Source organism: Pipistrellus kuhlii, unplaced genomic scaffold (genome assembly GCF_014108245.1).
Source record: "Pipistrellus kuhlii isolate mPipKuh1 unplaced genomic scaffold, mPipKuh1.p scaffold_m20_p_20, whole genome shotgun sequence".
Lineage (NCBI taxonomy): Eukaryota > Metazoa > Chordata > Mammalia > Chiroptera > Vespertilionidae > Pipistrellus > Pipistrellus kuhlii.
The window spans coordinates 13517716-13540316 of record NW_023425516.1 but is presented as its reverse complement, the minus strand read 5'-3'; the positions used below and the strand labels follow the sequence as shown (position 1 = coordinate 13540316).

Genomic DNA, 22601 nt, shown 5'->3' with positions numbered 1-22601 from the left:
GGGCCCATGGGGGTGCCAGCGCCCACCACAGACGGGCCCCTCCTCAGACCACTGTGTTAGCATTCTGGCTGTGGCAGGGAGGGTCCTCCTCCTCCTCTTTTACCTCCTTCCTCTTCTCCTCTTCCCTGCCCCCCCCCCACCTCCTTCCTAAAATTATAAAAGCAATACGACAACATGACAAAACTTGGAAAAGAGAGAAAATCAAGATGTGGTTTTGGGTATGGAACAAAATAATCAAATAAGCACGGTAAGTGTTTAGCAATATAGTTTAAAAAAAAAACCTTGGTATTTCCAGTATCCCAACTGATGCCATACATAGTTATTGCAATATTATTGACAATAATCCCTGTGTTTTACCTAATCCCCATGACTATTCTGTAATTACCAATTGGTACTTAAAAAAAAAAAATGTTTTATTGCCGAAACCGGTTTGGCTCAGTGGATAGAGCATCGGCCTGCAAACTGAAAGGTCCCAGGTTCAATTCCAGTCAAGGGCATGTACCTTGGTTGCGGGCACATCCCCAGTAGGGGGTGTGCAAGAGGCAGCTGATCAATGTTTTTCTCTCATCGATGTTTCTGGCTATCTATCTCTTTCCCTTCCTTTCTGTGAAAAATCAATAAAATATATTAAATAAATAAATACACATACTCTTTAAATAAATAAATAAAAAATATGCAGTTCAGTGAGCAGGATTTGGGCACGAATTAGATGTTGGGGTCAGTCAAGAATGAGGTTTAGGAATATGTTTCCTTTTTGGCTCGGGGAGCACGGAAGAGGGAGGGGCTCCTGGGTAAGATCACCAGTGGGCAGGTGAGGAGTTCTGTGGAGATTTGCAATGAAAGGTTGCGCTCTTGAGTTTGGCGATAATGCATGAGACTCGGTTTGGTAAGGACAGAATTAGGGTGAGGCAACTGAGGAGCCTAGGATGCAACTTTTAAGGAGGCGCCTGCTCTCGGATGTAAATGCTGTGCTTACATAACCCTGAGGGCGAATGTTTCCTCAAATGCTGCACCCGAGGCGCCTCCCTGACTTGCCTTATCCTCGTCCTGGCCCAGTTTGAAAACTTCTAACTGGCAAGTGGGAGACACTGACATTCAAGGAATGGGCAGATGAAAGGAATCTAGAAAAGGAGATGAAAAACAGTTGGTGCCAGCAACCAGCCCAGCCTTCAACCTAGCACTAAAGAAATTGTCTTTCTAAGCTTTCTTGATTTTCTAGGGTGTTAACTGCATTCATATTTCCTCCCTGACTAAACCATTAGTTAGAATGCTTGTTAATTTCCCAGTGGCTAGGGATTCTAAAATTTAAGTTTGTATGATTATTTGTTAAATGGTGCTGTTATTAGAGGATTTGGCTTGAATAATAGTTGCTTATTTCAATTTATTAAAACTTTTTGTGGTTCCGTATAGAATACTTCTGTATTTTATATAGGTGTAAAACTCAGCATGTATTTTTATGTCTTTTTTTTTTTTAAGTTTTCACTTTTAAAAAAAAATATTTCATTGATTTTTTTACAGAGAGGAAGGGAGAGGGATAGAGTTAGAAACATCGATCAGCTGCCTCCTGCACACCTCCAACTGGGGATGTGCCCACAACCAAGATACATGCCCTTGACCGGAATCGAACCTGGGACCCTTCAGTCTGCAGGCCGAGGCTCTATCCATTGAGCCAAACTGGTTAGGGCAGTGGTTGGCAAACTCATTAGTCAACAGAACCAAATATCAACAGTATAACAATTGACATTTCTTTTGAGAGCCGAAAACCGACTTCTTAGAACGGGCCACGAAGTTTCAATCACACTGTATGTGTGCACCCACACATGGTATTTTGTGGAAGAGCCACACTCAAGGGGCCAAAGAGTCACATATGGCTTGAGAGTCACAGTTTGCTGACCACTGGTTAGGGCTGTGTCTTTTTAAAAAAACATATTTTATTGATTTTTTTTTTTTTTTTTTTTTTACAGAGAGGAATAGAGAGTTAGAACATCAATGAGAGAGAAACATAGATTAGCCACTTACTGAACACTACCTACCGGGGATGTGCCCAAAACCAAGGAGCATGCCCTTGACCAAAATCGGACCTGGGACTTTTCAGTCCACAGGCCAACGCTCTATCAACTGAGCCAAACCTGTTAGGGCTATTTTTATATCTTATTCATTCTGTTGCTTAACTCATATTTTTGCTTACTTTATCATAGTCTGACAATGGTAATATATTTCACTATAACTGTGTTTAATTAGTTTTATTGTATTTCTAAAGATTTCTGTTTGCTGTTTTATGTTGCTATGTCATTTGGTGCATTTAATTTCACAATGCCTTTCTATTATATGTGTTTTGGGCACATCTTTTTTTTTTTTTTTTAACAACAGTACATCTTCAGAGTTTGCCCTTTGGTCTGTTCTGAGATTTTCATGTTTTTATATAGGAATTTTAGTTATTTACATTTTCTCATTTACACTTGTTACACCTAGTCTAACTTTCCACCATCTAATTTTCTGGTATTTTGATACTGTTTTTATGATTCTGTCATTTCTTTTTTTCCTTTCCTTTTTTCTTCGTTAATCCTCACCTAATGATATTTTTTCCCCCTTGATTTTCAGAGAGAGTGGAAAGGAGGGGGAGAGACAAAAAGAGAGAAACATCAATGTGAGAGAGACACATTGATTGATTGCCTCTCGCATGTATGCACCCCAACTGGGGCCAGGGATTGAGCCTGCAACCCAAGTACTTGCCCCTGACCTTGCAACCTTCAGTCCGAGGTCTGAAACTCTAACCATTGAGCAACTGGCCAGAGCATCATTTCTTTTCCATTTATAATGTGAGGAAAGTGACCATGACATATCTTGATTTGCTATATGAATTACATTTTCCTCTTTATATTGTCATAATTTTCAAAGTAGACATAAAACTTTTTATGCCACAAAAAAGCTTTTTACACTGAAAAAAACATATAAATTTATACTTTTAAAATAATTTTTACCTTTATTTTATGTGAAACAAGACCTAGTGTGCCTTGCTTTTTCTACCACCTTTCCCCTCTCTGGTTTTCATTGCATTAATCTGAGGTTAAAAACCCTGCTGAATAAACCCCTCTCCATTCTTTCTTTTGTGTTTTGTTACCATAGCAACAATTATTTCACCCTATCAGCCTCAAACAGTGTATACCGAGTGGTGTTTTTATTTAATTATCTATCTTTAACTCGTTTCAAGGCTCATAGCCAGTTCTTTTCTCTCATTTCATCATTCATGAGGTTCTGATTCATGTCTTGGTGATTTGTTGTACAATTCTGAACAGTTTTTGCAGAAAAGGGAGTGAATTGGATAAAGTACTAGTTGGGAACTAAGTCAAGGTGACTTCAGTAAAAAAAAAAAAAAAAAAAAAGAGAGAGAGAGAGAGAGAGAATGTATTCAGCTGAGCCTGTAAAGTCCAGGCTCAGCTGAATATAGTATTGAACTATGACATCAGAAAATACTGTGCTTTTCCTGTATCACCGTCATTCTACAAGAGCATTTCTCACAACATGGTGTGTTTGGCCCCAGACTCATACTCACTGCCTGAGCTCCCCAGCAGAGAGAACACTCCTTTCCACAACTGTTTCTTTCAAAGTCTGGGCTGAGTGTCATTGTCCTAGATCAGGTCACATGCCCATCCTTTGAACTCATGTCTGTGACTCTGATTGGGGAGCCCTGATCACATGCTTACTCTTGAGCGTGCAGAAGAAACCGTTCACCAGTGGAAAATTGGGTTGTGCTACCAGAGAGAGGAAGAGTCGATGCTGTGCAGGTAAAAATAATAGATGTCCATTGTTTTCTAAGTTTCTACAGATCTGTGAATTGTCACCACCCCCCAAAAAAGACAATAAGGGAGACGTTCAGGTGGCCAGCTAGTCATCTAAATAGGGTCTTATGCTTTGATGGTGTTTAGTTTCGTTTCGGTGGTCCAGAGCCTCGTTCTCACCTTGGTGTTCCCAGAAATGTGTTGTCACTGTGGCTAGATAATGTTTCCCTCTGGACTGGCTCATGCTAACCTGACTCAGCAGAGACTGATGTATAACTTAAAACCTGTCTTGGAATGAACAGTAATTGCCACAGGGCCTGAAAAAAGGGTGTCTTCTGGTAAGTGTATTTTCTCTGTCAGAAAACCCCAAGGGAAGCTAATCTCTCAGTATAAGGTTGCTTACTGCCCATGGAACCAGGCAAGAAAAGTTCCCTGGAGAAAATCAGCTGTTGGGATAGTGTGGTAGCTCTAAAATGTCCACCAATGCTGGGCAAGTGGAGAGGGATTGGTACGTGCTAGGACTGAAAGACAAGAGGAATCTGAGAGTAGTCTGGCTGGATCATGGAAGGGGGAAGTGGAGTGGAGGGATGGTCAGTCATGGCCTCACTCTGAGAGCACTAGGAGCCGCTGACTTGCTTTAAGAAGGGGACTGACTTGGTAAATTTTATTATGAAAAGACTGGGTATAAATAAAGAGAAGCCCCTGGAGATGGGCAACATGAAGCTAGAACAGGGAAGTCTACTGTGACAGCCCAGGTGAAAGAGTTGATGCAGCAGACTTTAAGCAACAGAATGGCAGTGGAAATAAAGCGAACACGCTTAAAGTAGTGCTTTCCAAAGTTTAATAAGAACCTTTTAGGTCTTGTGAAAATGCAGATCTTGCCGAAACCGGTTTGGCTCAATGGATAGAGTGTCGGCCTGCGGACTGAAAAGTCCTGGGTTCGATTCCGGTCAAGGGCATGTACCTTGGTTCCGGGCACATCCTCAGTAGGAGGTGTGCAAGGGGCAACTGATCAATGTTTCTCTCTCATCGATGTTTCTAATTCTCTATCCCTCTCTCTTCCTCTCTGTGAAAAATCAATACAATATATTTAAAAAAAAAAAATGCAGATCTTGATTCAGTGGGTCTGAATTGGGACCTGAGATGCTGTAAAGACAGTCCTCAGGTTACATCGGAGGTCCGTTTGAGGCACGACGTAACTCAATTTTCGACAAAGTGGGAACCCACCTACATAAGCACTTATGTCACTCACATGGAGCACATGCACAGCAGTAATGAGGTGAAACAGTAAAAAAAAAAAAAAAATGTAAAAGAAAGATAATTCCTGACCGTTACTTGTGGCAAATAAATAATAAAAAACAAAGCACATATGTACATATGTCGAAATGACAGAGCTTTTTTATATATAAATAAATGGGATATTTATTTATATATATAAATAAACGTAACCATGAAACGACATACCTCGTGTCCGATGTAACCCGAGGACTGCCAGTATTCCTAACCAACTCCCACACAATGCTGCTGCCGGTGGTCTGGAGACCATGTCTTCAGTAGCAATGATTTCAGAGAGGAAGGAAATAGAATTCACAAGAGTTTGTGAATGGTTGGGTAGGGAAGCGGTCGGTAGGGAGGTAAAGTAAGATGTTAAAGATCATATCCAAGCTTCCATTTTGAGTGTCTGAGTGAAGGTGATGCTAGCCACAGATACAAGACGAAGAACAGGTTTGGGTGGGGTAGATAATAACAACAGATAACATGTATTGGGTACTTACTATGTGCCAGGCTCTTTACATAAGTTTTTCTCTACAGCAAATTTATAATTTGAAGAGGAGGAAGCTGAGGAACAAGGTCATACAGGTAGTAAACGTAGCAGTCAAGATTCAAACCCTCTGGCAGTGTGACTGCAGAATACGTGCAATCTGGATATGTCAAGCTGGGCAATGGATTGATGCTTCTCTCTCACATCGATGTTTCTCTCCCTCTCTCTCTCTCTGTGTGTGTGTGTGTGTGTGTGTGTCCTGAGATGAAGGAGAAATTAAGGCACTGGAAGGAATGAAGCCATCTGTGGATTACAGTTTGACTCCTGAGTTCTGTCTATTTTGTTCCATATTCCTTTGGGCATTTAAATATTATAGAGGAGAAATCTGGGAAAAAGGTTTTAGCTTTTTTTGTAAATTTTTTTTTTCTGATTGGATACTGTTAGTTCTTTATCCCTGAACTTTAAGAATTTTTCCAGCTTATGTCTTGAAGTTGGATTATGCTTATTAATGTTTCTAGATCCCAATGAACTCATTCCATTTTCCACCCCCACCTCAGATATTTTTAGACTTATTATTATAGTGTTTTTTATTATAATTTTAATTATCATCTCTAATTGATTTGTTGTCTCATTTGGGAGATGCCTATAGTTTAAATCTCCATGATGTTCTATCCATTTTCTTCTCAAAGAATTCCATCACTTAATTATCTTCCATATTGCTGATTTGCTCTTCCACATTGTGAAATGTTTTTTAGTGCTTTAACCAATCAATTTTACTTTGATTATTGTGGTGTTAATTTCACAGTACTCTCTATTTATCTTGGCCTGTTTTTAAAAAATATATTTTATTGATTTTTTTACAGAGGGGAAAAGAGAGGAATAGAGAGTTAGAAACATCGATGAGAGAGAAACATCCATCAGCTGCCTGCTGCACCCCCCCCCCCCCCCCCCCCCACTGGGGATATGCCTGCAACCAAGGTACATGCCCTTGACTGGAATCAAACCTGGGACCCTTCAGTCTGCAGGCCAACGCTCTATCCACTGAGGCAAACCGGTTTTGGCTGGCCTGTTGTTTTTTTTTGTTGTTTGTTTGTTTATTGATTATAGACTCACATAATTGTTTTGTTTTTAAAAAAATATATTTTATTTTTTTTTACAGAGAGGAAGAAAGAGCGATAGTTAGAAACATTGATGAGAGAGAATCATCGATCAGCTGCTTTCTGCACATCTCCTACCGGGGATGTGCCCGCAACCCAGGTACATGCCCTTAACTGGAATTGAACCTGGGACCTTTCAATCCACAGGTCGATGCTCTATGCCACATGTGTCAAACACAAGGCCCGCGGGCCAAATCCGTCCCGCCAGTGCCTTGCAATGTGGTCCGCACCACGCTGTCATCACTGCACTCCGCTGCGTTTCCATCACAATGACAGTTTATGACTGTTCAGTAAACCATTCGGCCAGCGATTTAGGCTGGATTTTAGATTTTGGCCCCTTCTCTGATTGAGTTCGACACCCCTACTCTATGCTATGTCCTCTTATAGCCAAGAATAAGTGTTTTCTAAAACTGGATTCTGCTTCACGGACTAAATATATTTCAAAGGAGTAATTTTTGGCTGTAGAACTTCTTTTTTCATGTGCCATATATGTTTTTCCCACAGGGCTCTTTAATAGATTAACTAGTTGAGATTAACTAGTTTATCTTTTAGGTTGTCTGCAAGTCCAGAGTTGACTGCTTTCTTTTATTTATTTATTTATTTATTTATTTATTTATTTATTATTAAATTATCTGTGTACATATTTTAACATTGCCCCCCCCCCCATACATACTCTAACTCCCCAGTTTTGTGTCCATTGGTTGTACTTATATGCATGTATACAAGGCCTTCGGTTGATCTCTTTATCTCCCCCAGATCAGAGTTGACTGCTTTGAAGATCACAGCGCTGGACAATCAGGATGCAGGGTTTTCCTCTCTTACTCCCTTCTAAAGATGCCTGTGAAATGGTTCCGAAGCAGCGGCTGAATCTTTTATGTCTTGTCTTAGCTATTCTTAGCATTCACCTGCTTCAGGATTCCAGTTTTTCTTTTTCAATCTTTGTCGTTTATGACTATTTTTAGCCTCAGTATGTATGTCTCATATTCTCTAGATCTTGATGCTTTTGTTTAACCTTTCCATTTTGGTGTTACCTATCAGTATCTCCTCTAAGTTTCTATCCCTCTATATCAATCTAGGTCTCAGTCTCTGAATTTTTCTTTTTTTTATTAGTCCTCACCTGAGGATATTTTTCCATTGATTTTTAGGGAAAGTGGAAGATAAAGGGAAAGACAGAGAGAAACATCCACGTGAGAGAAACACATTGATTGGTTGCCTCCTGCGTGCCCCCTGACCAAGGGCCTGGGTAGGGGGAAGCCAAGGTACATGCCCTTGACCAGAATCAAACGCGGGATGCTTGGTCCGTAGGCGTCAGTCTCTGAATCTTAATGTATTTCTCTAATGTCTGAACCCACTTCAGCAGGTCTTCAAATATGGTGGATTGGTTACAGGGATTGATGAGATGCTGTAGAAACATAATTCTTGTTTATATCAACTTAGTCTGTGGTAAAATTGATTTCCTTATACCTTCTTCCACTTGAGGTCTCAGAAGCTTTCCACATTGTTAAGTGAAAACTTATTATACTGTACTCTCTAATCCTTTATAATTCACAGTACTTAGCACAACTTGACCATTATCTTATAAAATAAAGATATAATATGCAAATGGTCATTACGCCGTGAAGTGTTAACAACCGGATCGTGCATCAGTAGGAGGGTGGGGCATTGAGCTACAAGCAGGTGGCAGATAGCTACCCAAGGAAGCAGGGCAGCAAGCTCTGGAGGAGGGGAGAAGGGGAAAGCTACAGGAGGGCGGGGCAGTGGACAGAGAGCTACTGGTGCACGGATTCCTGCACAAGGCTACTAGGCAATACTAATAAAAGGGCAATATGCTAATTAGACCGGATGTCCTTCCAGATGAAGCCACAGTGGCACCAGAGGGGTGAGGCAAAGGCAGTTATGGAGCAATTGGGCAGGCGAGCAATTAGGAGCTAAGGGTAACAGGGTGGGAGAGGGATATCCCAGATTGGGGAGGGTGCAGGCCCCGCTGAGGGACCTCCCCCAACCCCAGCACGAATTTCATGCACCAGGCCTCTAGAATATATTGATTTGTCCATCTCCTCCCCATTTCCGTCACGGAAAATGTCCAGGAACTTGGTAGGTGCTCAACAAACACTTGTTGAAGGGAACCTCTGGTCTGATGAGAGGATCCTCCCACCTTTGTGTTTCACACTTTCTCTGTATGCAAATACCTTTCTCAGTCTCCGTCATGCCTTTCGGTTTCTGCCCTGGTCTCAATGTTTCTAGGTTGGTGTGGGGACCACGGACTCTTATAGGCCTGGTGCAGGCCCGGGGCCAAAGCCCGTGTGCGGCGCGTCGTCGTCCCTCAGACACAGTCCCGGGTAGCTCTATGGCTGAGTCAGGACCACACACACTTCAGGGCTTTCCTGGTCCCTAACCGTCTATCAGGATCAGTCCTACGGACTCTTTCCTGACGCCTCGGAGACCTCCTACGTCTCCAGAGCCAGCTCTGGGCTAACCCACGTGACCGCGTAGGGCGGTGCCGCCGCCGTGTTCCGCCCAGAGTTCGCTACTTCCGCCGGACCGCATAGCCCCGCCCCCGGGCCTCGGAGAACCAATCCGCGCGCACGCTGTGTGGCCCCGCCCCAGCGCCCTCCTCAGCGTACGGCCCGCCCGCCCGCCCGCCCGCCCGCCCGCCGGCCCGCCCGTCAGTCAGTCAGTCAGACTGGGTAGTCGGTCCTGGTTGCTTCGGGCTCTTAAGCTTTCCTGAGCGACGCCCTCCTTGCTCCTTCCCGCTTAACGGCGGCGGCTGCACCGGCGGCGGCGGCGCGGTCCCTACGGGAGGTGCGGCGTGGGCCGGGAGACGGCCACAGAGCGTCCAGCCCAGCGCGGCGGAGGCGGCGGCGGCGGCGGCCCGGCAACCAACATGGCGGCGGCGGCGGCGGCGGGCGCGGGCCCGGAGATGGTCCGCGGGCAGGTGTTCGACGTGGGGCCGCGCTACACCAACCTCTCGTACATTGGCGAGGGCGCCTACGGCATGGTGTGGTGAGTGTCCGCGTCCGCCCGCAGGCCTGGCTGCGCCCGCCCACCCACCCACCCACGTCTCGGGGCCGCAGCGGACGCTGCCGCGGCCTCGTCCGCGCCTCGGGCCTCCCGCGCCACCGCGCCCCCGACCCCGGGCTTCTCCGCGGTCCGCGCACCGGAGGCATGCCCGCCCCGGGCCCATCGAGGTGTGGGTGTTGATCGCGGCGGGCCCTTGCCGTGTAGAGGGGCGCGGAGGGCGGAGGCCAGGACCTGGGCCACCCAGGACCCCCGGGAAGGGAACGGAACCCCACCCCCGACCCCGCTTTGCTATCAGGGTGGTCTTTTTGACGGCCGATTATAAAGCCAGGAATCCCTCCCGATGCTCGGTGGTGGTGGTGGCGGCGGGGGCGGCGGGGGCCTGGTCCTGAAAGCGCCTCGCCTCGGTTTGCGTGCAGAAATGATCGTCTCCCTGCCTTACCTCGCTTGTGTTTTCCGCGAACGGCTTTCATTAAATGTCCTCAGTGGCGCCCGTAGTGCTCTCCTGCGTAGGCTTTCTAAAAAGCATTAAGTGGCACCAGTGTTATCGTTGTAGATGGAATATTTCCACCTTGAAGCTTTTAAATGGGTTTTCATATCGTACCGTTGACGTTTCAGGAAAGATAAGTCGGCGTCGCTCTCTTCATTGATTAAAAAGTCCTTTGGAGTTGGGCCTAATTCGACTCTTTTTTTCTTCTTCTTCTTTTCTTTCCCCCGAGTGAACTCTCTTAGCAGCAAAAAGGCATCCAGACGTCTTAGCACCATTACTGTGGACTTTGACTGTTAATGTTTTAATGGCCAATATATATGCAGCCTTAATGGAGTTCTTGCAGTCGCATGCAGGCTCCCTCGTCTGAATCCTCAGAAAGGTTTGGTGACAGTGTTGTTTTTATTAGCTCTCACTACCTGTGGAAGTGTATGCTCCTTTACATCTAAATCTTGTGGCTGTGTCTTGTGTTGAAGGAAGGAACAAACTAATATTTGTTGAATACTTCGTGGCAAGTACGGTGCTAGGTACATTTTTATCTCATTTTATTTGAACATCCACCTTGAGGGAGGGAAAGGTGGTGATACCATCTCTTTCAGGTGAGAAAGTATTTCAATGTGAAGCCAGTTCCTAAGGTCACAACTAAGGCGTCAGACATGAGGCTGTAGACTAAGATCCTGTTCCAAACGCAGTTCTTTCCATTACACCCTGCTATCCTCCTTAAATAGTGTTACTAATGATTTTACAATTTTAGCGTATTTTACTGTTGTAAGCAAATGCATTTCAGGAACATTCAAATTTGAGTGATCGTAATTTTAGAAATGTTCTAGAGGGCATATTTTACCAAGTATGTGAGCTAGTCAGAAAGACAAGTTTAAATTCTATTTTTTAAAAACCCCACTTTAGTTCAATATTGAGGATTCTCATTCTCTTCCGTAGCAAAATGGTTCACAGTCTACAATTGTGGAAATTAACATGAATTCAGAGACTTAGGAGCCAAAAGAGAAATTAAATTAGGTCAGGCCTAAAGAAATAAGGCACTAGACAGTAATGAAGAGAAAGTACTGCCTGCAGCACCATTTCTCTGTCATATATCTGATGGCTGCTGCACCTGCTGGTAAGTTTGCCAGTAAGAGCTTCATTATGAGAGGCTCCAAATTGCCCACCAAGTCCTCCGTCCTTTTAAAAAGAAATTAGCATCTAAAATAGATACTGAAATAATCTTTAGGTTTAGGACAGTTTTTTTTGTTTGTTTGTTTTTTTATCCTTACCTGAGGATTTTTCCCATTGATTTTTAGAGAGAGTGGAAGGGAGGGGGAGAGAGAAACATCGATGTGAGAGAGACAACATTGATTGCCTCCCAAACACGCTCTACTGGGCCAGGGATCAAACCTGCAACCAATGTATGTGCACTTGACTGGGAATTGAACTGGTGACCCACCGGTGCTGACACACTAACCGCTGACCTTATGCGCCAGGGCTACGTTTAGGATATTTTAATTGAAAGTTTTTTTTCTTTTTCTTGTTTGATAGGATTTTTACTAGTCTGGAAATAATTTTGATCTGGTAACTATTTCTATCACTGCTGTAAATTAAAAAAAAAATATATATATATTTTTTTATTGAGTTTTTACAGAGGAAGAGAGAGGGATAGAGAGTTAGAAACATTGATGAGAGAGAAACATCCATCATCTGCCTCCTGCCTACCCCCTACTGGGGATGTGCCCGCAACCAAGGTACATGCCCTTGACTAGAATTGAACCTGGGACCTTTCAGTCCTCAGGCCGATGCTCAATCCACTGAGCCAAACCAGTTTCGGCTGCTGTAAACTTATTTTACCTAAGTATTAGGTGAAATGCCAGATCCTCTTACTTTAATTTTTCTTTCTTAAGTAAAATACAAATATAATTGAAATTAAAACTGGATTTATATTGTAGCTTTTTATCTTCAGGTTAATGATAGACCCTAGCAAGACTTTAATTATGTTACATATTTTATCATTTAATAAGTGTTGATTGGCAATGCTGGGTGTATGGATTTACTTAATTGAAAAGTTAATATTTGAATAGTAATATTTTTTAAAAACATAACATTTCCAGAAGGATTTTTAAGCTTTTAGTGTTTCGTGTTTTTTTTTTCATTTCCTGAATCAGTTCATTAGGAATTTACCTTTTCTGTGCAGAGCTTTTTCCTAATCATTATGTGGAGGATATAATGATGAAGAGTGTAGCTTGAATTGGGCCTTGAAGAATGGATGTGATTTTGATAGATGGTAGGCACAAGTGACAGTGTAAACAGTGGAATCTGATCCTGGATTATTAGATGGCAAATGGTAGAGGACTAAAGGCAAAACTGAGTTTGTATATTTGTAATGGAGAAGCATCAGTGTTTTTGTAAAGAAGCAGTCACATGGTCAATTTAAAATTTTAGGGGAAGGTAGGTCAACACAGGTGGAAATGAGAAGAAGAAAAAAAAGACTGAGGTGGGGGAATCCGTTTGGCTATTATAACTCTAGTGGCAGTGGAAGGTAGCAGATGGGAGTGAGAGACTTTAATAAGACCTTATAAAGATAGAATTAGTAATGGGCTCTTGTCAGAAGAGTGGTACAAAGACTTAATCATGGCAAGTCTGGGAAGAAGCAAATGATGAGATCTTAAAGGGTAAGAGGCTGAGAGAGGTGGGATTTGGATTTGAGTGATTTCTGAGACAAGACTAGGTATGGGCATAGTTGTAATTCCACTGCTTCCAGCATGGGACCCGTGGAGGATGGTGGTGCCATTATTCAAGAAGGAGTATCAGAGGTAGAGCAGGTTTGTGAGGCAGAAATAGTGAGCTCTGGTTCAGATTAAGTTTGTGGTGCCTGTTGGCCATTAGGCTATGTCCAGAGGCATCTTGAAATTTATAACAGGGAAGGTAGAACCTGGAGATGAAAACTTGTGTAAGTTTTAGTATTTCGTGGATGGCCACAGATTCTTATTTGAGGTCATTGGGTAGGTGAAATTGCAAACAGATGTTGGGTATGTTCATCTGTTTAGTAAGCAATCCATAGCATTCAAAAGGTTTTCAAAGGGGGTCCATTAAGAGCCACTGAGGTAGAATAGAAAGAGTAAAGAGGTAATTCTGGCAAACAATTACTTTAAGAGGTAGGCAAAGGAAGAGGAACCTGAGGACTGGTGAGATGCATAAGAGTCATGAAAAAAGAAAAGGTATGAGAGGAGAAATTGAAGCTGTATATTTGATCTAATTAAGATAAGTCTAGCCGAAACCGGTTTGGCTCAGTGGATAGAGTGTCAGCCTGCGGACTGAAAGGTCCCGAGTTCGATTCCGGTCAAGGGCATGTACCTTGGTTGCGGGCACATCCCCAGTAGGGAGAGTGCAAGAGGCAGCTGATGGATGTTTCTCTCTCATTGATGTTTCTAACTGTCTATCCCTCTCTCTTCCTCCTGTAAAAAATCAATAAAATATATTAAAAAAAAAAAGATAAGTCTACTTTGAGCAAGTTAAATTTGAAACACTTTCTGAATATGACTGAAAGATTATAGGGTTATCTCCATAGAGATAACTTATGAAAAGCCTTGGGAGTGGACAAAATGAGGAAAAATGTAAAAACTTAGTCAAAGGAATGTCTGACTTTAGGTGTCAATAGAGGGCAAGTTACAGAAGAGACCAGAGAAAGTGTGGTCAGAGACCAGAGAACCCTGAGTGCACATTATCAGAGGAGCCAAAGGAGATAGTGGTCATTAAGGGATTAGCATTGGATCAGAATACATATAGGATTTATTGACTTTCAATTCTCCCACCCAAAACAGATGGCTCCAACTAAAATGTCATTGTGATCACATTCTCAATAGTACAATATCCTGATCTATTAAGCTTTTTTGTGATTATGATAAACTAGTACACCTACCATGTAGTCACTACTTTTTTAAAAAATATATTTTATTGATTTTTTAAATAATATTTTTTAATATATATTTTATTGATTTTTTACAGAGAGGAAGGGAGAGAGGGATAGAGAGCTAGAAATGTCGATGAAAGAGAAACATCGGCCGAAACCAGTTTAGCTCAGTGGATAGAGTCCCATTCTCTTCCATCATCGATGTTTCTGACTCTCTATCCCTCTCTCTTCCTCTCTGTGAAAAATCAATAAAATATATTTAAAAAAAAAAAAAAGAAAGAAAGAAAGAAAGAGAAACATTGACCAGCTGCCTCCTGCACACCCCCTACTGGGGATGTGCTCGCAACCAACGTACATGCCCTTGACTGGAATCCAACCCAGGACCTTTCAGTCCGCAGACCGACACTCTACCGCTGAGTCAAACAGGTTTCGGCACTACTTTTTTTTTTTTTTAACATATATTAATTAATCCTCATATCCACACTGCAAAGACAATTACTTTGTAAGTGAGTATATGAAACAAAGGTTAGTTAACTTGCCCAAGGGGGCACACAATTAGGAAGAAATAAAGCATCCCAGTCTGTCTGGTTCCTAAGTGACACTCAACCAAAGATCAGAGTTGAAAAATACATTCTTTCAGTAATAGAAAATAGCTGTTGTCTGCTTTTGCTGGTATCACTTTTACTCTTTCTAAAAACCTTGAATGTAAGGCCATTCACTCAGAAAATACTTTTTGAGCACCTTTTTATGTGCCAGGATTCACATGATTCCTGTCCTTTAGTAGCTCTTAGTCCAGATAGTGGGGCAATAATGTAGAGGATATCCCAGTGCTATACAGGGATGTGTGAGGGCTGTGAGAATAAAGGCCTTTGTGACATGGGGCTTTCTTTGTATGGCTTCACATACTTCTGAGCTGAATGTTAATGTATGACTAGGAGTTCTGCTAGGTAGAGGAAAACGTATGTGCAAAGGCACAGAAATTTGAAAATAGCACATCAGGTCAAGAAACCACAAGTTGGGAGGGCAGGAGTGTTGAGTGCCTTAAGCGGACAGCTGGGATTGGCAGGGCCACACCCTGAAGGACATGGTGTACTGAGGAGCTTGGACTTGATTTTATAGGTGAGAGTCATTAAAGCATGGCTCTTATTCTCATCAGATTTTGTGAAGTATGTTCCCCTTTGTCTCTCTGCCCATTGTGCTACTCTTTTCTTTCTGCTTATCTAAGAGTATTCTGGATGTGTCTTTACCCCCCTGTGTAGGGGTATTTTTAAACATATATGGGCATTGTGGACTTTTGTTGTTGTTGTTGTTACATGATTGGGGGTTATTATTGGCCTTTGGTGGTGGAGGTAGGCATACTAAACAACTTGCAATGCATGGTACAGTCCCTCCTCTAGAGAATCTGTCCTCTCAAGATACTATTTAGTATGCCCCTCCAGATCCTCGCCTTCAAGAGGCACTGGGCCCTATTCAAATCCTGCCTGCCTGCCTTTCTTTAAGGCTCATCTGCTCTGTAAACTTGCCTTTATTTACTCCCTGCTATACCACTCCTTCTCTCCCTCCCTAGGACTGGGTGTTTATACCACCTGTTTGAAAGGCAGTAGTATTAATATAAAAGCTCAAGACTTGGAAACAGATCTGGATTCAGATTCTTAGTTTTGCTTATTAACTGCTAAATTTAAATATAAATAAAGTAGTCTCTTGTATGCTTTTTGGAGCTCAAAGATGTGAAGAGACAACTTATATGAGCAATAAAAAAAAGATCCAGTATTTCCAGCAGAGTTTTGAGTGCAAATAAAACTCAGAACAAAATTAAATTTGATATTTATAACATCCCTAGTAATGTGCTCCTAGTGGATAGCTACCGTATAACTGATACACCATTCCCATTAATTTATAAATGTTCTCAATTCTCAAGTATTTATAAAAATATTTATATGAAAAGTATCCAAGTTGGATTTTTCCGGGAACCATACATAAAATTTATTCCTCACCTTACTTAAATAATGCACTTACTAAGTTAAAAAAACAACTGATTTGCCAATAAATATCCAGAGCTACTCTGCCTCACAAGTCTATTTCACCCACCTGTGTGCCTAAACCTGCGGCGCTGTTTTTCCTTTTTGCTTTTCTTTTCTCGGTTATTCCTTGGGCTCCTACACATTAGAAAACCAACAGGATAGATGTCTTCTAAGGTCCCTCTCAGATTCTAGTCTTAGGGCAGGCTCTGGATTCTAAACCTATGCCTGTGTAGGAGCTGGGAAGTGGTGTGTGGAAGTCGGGGTTTGCAGGAGATATGCCATGACCAACTAACCGACATTTGCTGCAAGCCTGCCTTGCTTTAGGTAATGTGGTGTGAAATTTTCCATCTTTCAGGTTTTTTGTGTTGGCTTTTGTTTTTTGTTTTTTTTTTACACTTTACAGATAAGAAAACCAGATCTTAGAAAACTTGTCCAAGGTTCACAGCCAATAAATACATAGCAGAACTGAGATTTTTCTAGATCTCCAAACCTATGATTTTTTAAAAATTTTATTGTTTAAAGTATTACATATGTCTCCTTTATTCCCCATTGACCTCTCCTCGGCCACTCCCACTGATTTGTGTGTGTGTTTTGTTTTGTTTTTAACTACTGTAGGTTTTCCTCTGTTATTCTAAGCTACCTGGAAACATGTTTCTTGTTTATAGCCTGTGTTCCTTTATTGGCACCAAAGTATAAAATGATGGTTGTCATAGTTGACTTGAGCCTGTTGAGGAGGGTGAAGAGGCAGAAACTGGATACCTGGAAGGAATGAGGGCAGTAGGGTCAAAGCAACTTAGTTTTTATCAGGAAGGTAGTGTTGACTTCTCACTCCTCCTACTTATCTCTACTAGTTTCTTGATTTTTATTAATTTACTAATATTGTTAGGCATTATCTACAATAGTTTAGGTGGTAGAATCAAAGTAATGAACAGAAGTGTTTTTTTACACTGGTATTTTCATTCCGACAGGAAAGTAATAACATTTACTGAGTATGATGAAGTGCAAAGTGCTCCTGGAGGGTATAAAAGGTGGACTAAGTTTGATAGAAGTCTGGGAGGATTTCCTGGAGGAAGTGGTGTTAAGTTGGGACCTGGAGAGTGACTAGGGTGCAAGATTTTGAGGTCTTTGGTGTTTATTGTTAAACACCTCCCAGATAACTCACATGTATGTCACATGTTTTATATATAATACTAGAGGCCAGGTGCATGAATATGTGCACGGGTGGGGTCCGGCTGCCCTGCCCCAATTGGGACAAGGCGGGGAGGGCTTTTAGGTGGTTGGCTGGCCGGCCCCGCTCCCTGGTTGAACTCTCAGTTGAACTGGTTGAGGGGACAACTTGCATATTAGCCTTTTATTACATAGGATATGTATATATTGTATATAAAAGATGCTGCCCAGTTTAGCTGCCACCCCCACACGGCCAGAGATGGGAAGACAGAAGAGCAGTCCAAAGTCCTTCTCCTGTCTCAATTACTCCCTCTCCTCTCCTCCCCTTCCTTACAGGCTCCAACAGCAGAGACCAATTCCAGCCTAGAGAAGGGCAGGGAACAGCACCAGAACTTAACCTGCCAAGCCAGGAATCAATGGAAAACATCTTTGACTACCCCCAACCCCACTGCTCATACTTTAGAGATGTCCAGCCTTATCAAATGACTCCACCTTCTTAATCAGATTGACTGAGCCCATCATTCTGAAACCTGGCCACAGTCCACACCCCAGAGTTTTATCTTCTTTCTGGAGTTGATATGAGTGTGAGCTTTGACTATGTATATGGGACTGGAGCCTTGTTAATGTAGTAAAGGGACAGTGACACACATCAGGATTGTGAGGACTAAGTGAGATATGTAGGTGAAGTGCTGGGCACTCAATCTCTGGTTAACGCTGTAATTGTTATTCCCTCCAAGTAAATGGGTTTGGCAAGACCCGATCCTCTCTTACCTCAGTTTCTCAATACTGTCTTGGCGTGTAAAGGGGAAAGTGCAGAAATAAAAATATTAGACTTGGGGTCACACAGGTTATGTGTTGAGTTCCAGTTATGTGATCTTGTGATCTCACTCTCGTCCTTTAAGAGTTAGAGCATCTTCTCTACCAGGCCCTGGGCCATGTCCCTCAGGAATTTGTAATGTAGTGTTGGGGACAGACTGATGAGGAAATAAATGTGTAACATGGTAAAACACTATGAGATCATTCTGGACAGAGCAGCTAACTCCACCTGGGCTTTCTAGGTCTAAATTAATTCAACAAATTGTGTATGTACTAGACACATTATAGTTGTGCAGATACGTCAGTGAATAAACCACCTCAGAGAGCTTACTGTCAGATGCTCGGCCAGGGGAGAGGCTTAAAGAGAAGATTAGAAAGGCTTGGTAGGGCCCTGGCTTTAAGTACCTTCTAATGAGTTTCCTTTTATTTCTCTCTATAGCACTTATCACAAGCACGGGTCTTAAATGCTTTTTTCAAAGTCTATTGATATGTCATTTAATTTTAAATGTCCTTCCCCACTTCTGCATTTGGAAAAGTGAAAAAGGTGGCTTATGCACAAAACTTTTTCCCCCCTTCTCTTTAAATCCTAACTCGAGGACATTTTCATTTATTTTTAGAGAGAGGAGGAGGGGGAAAGAGAAAAATATCAATGTGTGATTAGAGCCCAGAGTCAAACCCTCAGTCTACTAGTAGGTTTGTGCCCTGACCAGGAATGGATCCCAAGCCCGTTTGGTGTACAGGAAGAAGCTCCTACCAACTGAGCCACACAGGCCAAGGGCGTGCAAAAGTCTTTAAGTGGGTTATTTCTATTTTTACTAAATGAACATGAAGCATTTCTGAGCAGTTTCTGTAGTAAGCAGATATTTGTTTTCCTTTTTCATACATATGTCCCCTAAAATGTTGAGAATTTCAAGCCATGTCATAATTGCCCCAACTTAAGATTCATATTTTATTTTAAGAAATAAAACTGTTTTATTAAAAAGTTAGTGGGGCAGCCTACTAAGGAAATTAGTAGTTTTTTTCTCGGCCAGTCAGGATCCTCGTTGCTCTAATATGCAATGCTGTTTTAATAACAATGTAGCATTGATGGGTTTGTGTTTCTTAGCTCAGGTACCCTCAGAGCCTTTTGCCTAGGTGCTAGAGGCATAGCTGATGAATGAGTCTAATGCAGATTCTGAGAATTCCCTTTAAGGCCAAATGAAAAGAATATGAAGACAGCAGCTCCTACCAATTATTAGAGTCCCACATTTTGCAGATTGAACCTTAATTTGGGTTAACAAGTGTTTTGTGTTGTTAATTCTCACCAGAAGGTTTTTCCCCATTGATTTTTAGAGAGTGAAAGGGAGGAGAAAGAGAGAAACATTTCTCATCGATAAGAGAGAGAGAGAGATTGGTTGCTTCCCATACACACTCTGACTGGATAAAACCTACAATCCGAGGGATATGTCATTGACTGGGAATTGAACCCTCAACCCTTTGGTGCTTGGGCCAATGCTCTAACCACTGAGCACACAGACCAGGACAACTAGCTATTTTTAAAAATATATATTTTATTGATTTTTTTTTTTTTTTTTTTACAGAGAGGAAGGGAAAGGATAGAGAGTTAGAAACATCGATGAGAGAGAAACATCGATTAGCTGCCTCCCGCAACCAAGGTACATGCCGTTGACTGGAATTGAATCTGGGACCTTTCAGTCCCTAGGCCGATGCTCTATCCACTGAGCCAAATTGGCTTCGGCTAATAAGCTATTTAAAATGCTCATTCTCCTTATAGTGTTGAAGCCTCATTCATCCCTTTATATTATACTATAGTAATTTTTCAAAAAATTAACCAAGTGGCTAGCAAAAGGAGGCTGTCTGTAGCTTTCTACCTGTTATTTTAAAATAGCTAGCTGTATGGGCATACCATAAAATTATTGTTTGTTTTGTTAATCTTCACTTGAGGATATTTTATATTGAGTTTTAGAGAGAGTGGAAGGGAGGAGGAAAGATAGAGTGAAACATCGATGTGAGAGATAAATCATTTGCCTTCCACACATTCCCCGACCCGGGCTGAGGATCAAGCCTGCAACTGAGATACGTGCCTTTGACTGGAATCAAACCCAGGACCCTTTAGTCCACAGGCTGATTCTCTATTTACTGAGCCAAACTGACCAGGGCAAATTTATAACATTTTAAGTGTTCAGTTCAGTTATTGTTTTAGCAAATTTACAACATTGTGCAACCATTACCACAATTCCAGTTTTAGGACATTTTTATCATTCCAAAAAATTTTCTCTTGTCATTTATAGTCAGTTCCCACCCCGACTCCCACCTCCAGGCAACCCTGATCTGCTCTCTGATTTGTTTGCTCTAGAACTTTCATGTAAATGGAATCATGCAAGATAATAGTTTTTTGTATCTGGTGTTTTCTTCACAGTGTTTTGAGGTTCATCTATGTTGTTGCCAGGGTCAGTAGCTTGTATCTTTTTGTCATCAAATAGTGATTCATTTGGATGGTGATATCATGTCATGGACATTTGAAATGTTTCCAGTTTTTGTCTGTTAAAAATAATGGTGCTAGGAACATTCATTTGTAAGTTGTGTGGACATATGTTTTTATTTCTTTTAGGTACTTAGGAGTTGGAGTTGCTTTGGCATAAATGATTTGTGTGTGTTTGGTAGGGGAGGAGATGGTAAAGTGATTTTATTTTAAACTGTAGTAAAACTAGATTAATTTGTTGAACAAATATAAATACCCTATGTACTGGCCACTGTTTTAGGCACTGAGAATAGAGAGGTAAATGTAGTACCAGCTCTAGAGAAGCTTAATTTTCAGTGAAGATAAGCTACCACAAGAACTTAATATTTAGCTTGACAGTAAGTGCTATGAAGAAAATTAAAATGGGGTAAGGGTAGAGAGTGGAAAGGGGAGGGCTTTTCCCTGTAATTTTATAACATTTATAATGCTACACAATTAACATTTTTTTAAACATACGGAAGTATTACAAGGACAAGTGCAATTTTTTACCACAAATCTTTTGAGAGTAAATTGCTGATAAAAATGACCCACCTCAACAGAAGACTTTAATGTTATTTCACCAGACAAGGACTCTCCTACATAATATTGCAGTCATTACTATCAGGAAGTTAACACTGACACCTTCCTAATTCCTACTCTTTAGGCCCTGTTCAATAATCACATGTTGCATTTAGTTGTCCTTTCTCTTTGGTCTCCTTCATGCTGAAGCAGGTCCTCAGATTTTCTTTTGCATTAATGCCTTGACACTTGAAAATTAGTATGTTTTAACTTTTTAAGAAACCAGCAACCTATTTTCAAAAGTAGCTGTACAATTTTACATTTCCATCATCAATATATAAGGCATTCCAGTACTTCACATTCTTACCAACACTTAGTCAGTATCTTTAATTATGTCCCATTTGATATAATTAATGAGTTTTACTTTGCATATTCTTCGTGACTATTGATGATGAGCATAGCATCTCTTTATTTGCTTATTAACCAATTGTATATCGTGTTTGGTGATGTGTCTATTTATATCCTCTGTCCATTTAAAACTGATTCAATTTTGGTATATGTAGTTTTAGCATTCTTCAGGTTTTTCTTTAGAATAAGGATAGCCAAGAATTTGAAGCATAATTTGAATCTAATTATGAGACAGCACCAGACAAACCTGAGTTTAGTGATAGTTTATAAAAGAACTAGCCTGTGCTCTTCAAAAATGATAAAGTCAGCCTGCCCAATGTGGCCCAGTGGTTGAGCATCAATCTATGAACCAGGAGGTCACAGTTGGATTCCTGGTCGGGGCACGTGCCTGGGTTGTGGGCTTCATCCCCAGTGGAGGTGTGTGCCATCTCATCATTGATGTTTCAACATTCCCACCAACTGACCCACCCAGGTAGGTTGATAATTAAAAAAATTTTAAGTCAACAAAACAAGCCTTTCTTATTGAAAATACCAGTTTTGTAATTCTAGCCAATGTTTTTTCATTGTTTAATTTTGAACTTTTCTGTGCTTTGCTCCAGAATCTGAAAGAGAACCTTTCACTCCTCTCCCTACAGCCAGATTCTCTCAGGAATGATTTGTACTCTCCCTTTGCTCCTGAGCTGCCTTCTGTACCCACTGCAGCCAGATTGCAGACCCAGCACTTCACTCAGAACTGATGCTCGGGATCATTTTTTGTGTCTTTCTCAATTTTGGTGGCTTTTTTCTGAAGGAAACCCTCACAGCCCACAGCCTCCCTACCCGCCCCCCCCCCCCCAAAAAAAAAAAAAAAAAGATTTTTATCGTTCTGGGAGATTTGATGTTATAAACCATTTTCTTTTTTAAACGTTTCATCCACTTTGCTGAAACACACCTGGTTTTCCAAGTTTTTGACCCTTTGTTCTTAGTTCTTGGGCTCTCGTGTTCAGTGCAATTTCTCTGGATGACCTCATCCAAATTCCTACCTCCTGAAAACTTCTCTCCTAAAACAAATAAAAAGCCAACCCCCAGA

General features: G+C 41.6%; 1 protein-coding gene across 1 annotated transcript in view; it reads left to right on the top strand.

Moving 5' to 3' along the window:
- The first annotated feature begins 9330 nt into the window (after positions 1–9330).
- The window catches only part of MAPK1 (mitogen-activated protein kinase 1), a 56078-nt gene continuing 42807 nt past the window's right edge, over positions 9331–22601 (top strand). Inside the window, exon 1 of the mRNA XM_036448848.2 lies at positions 9331–9701. Within this exon, the coding sequence (XP_036304741.1) occupies positions 9583–9701 (119 nt within the window). The 5' untranslated portion in view covers positions 9331–9582. The remainder of the gene's footprint in view (positions 9702–22601) is intronic.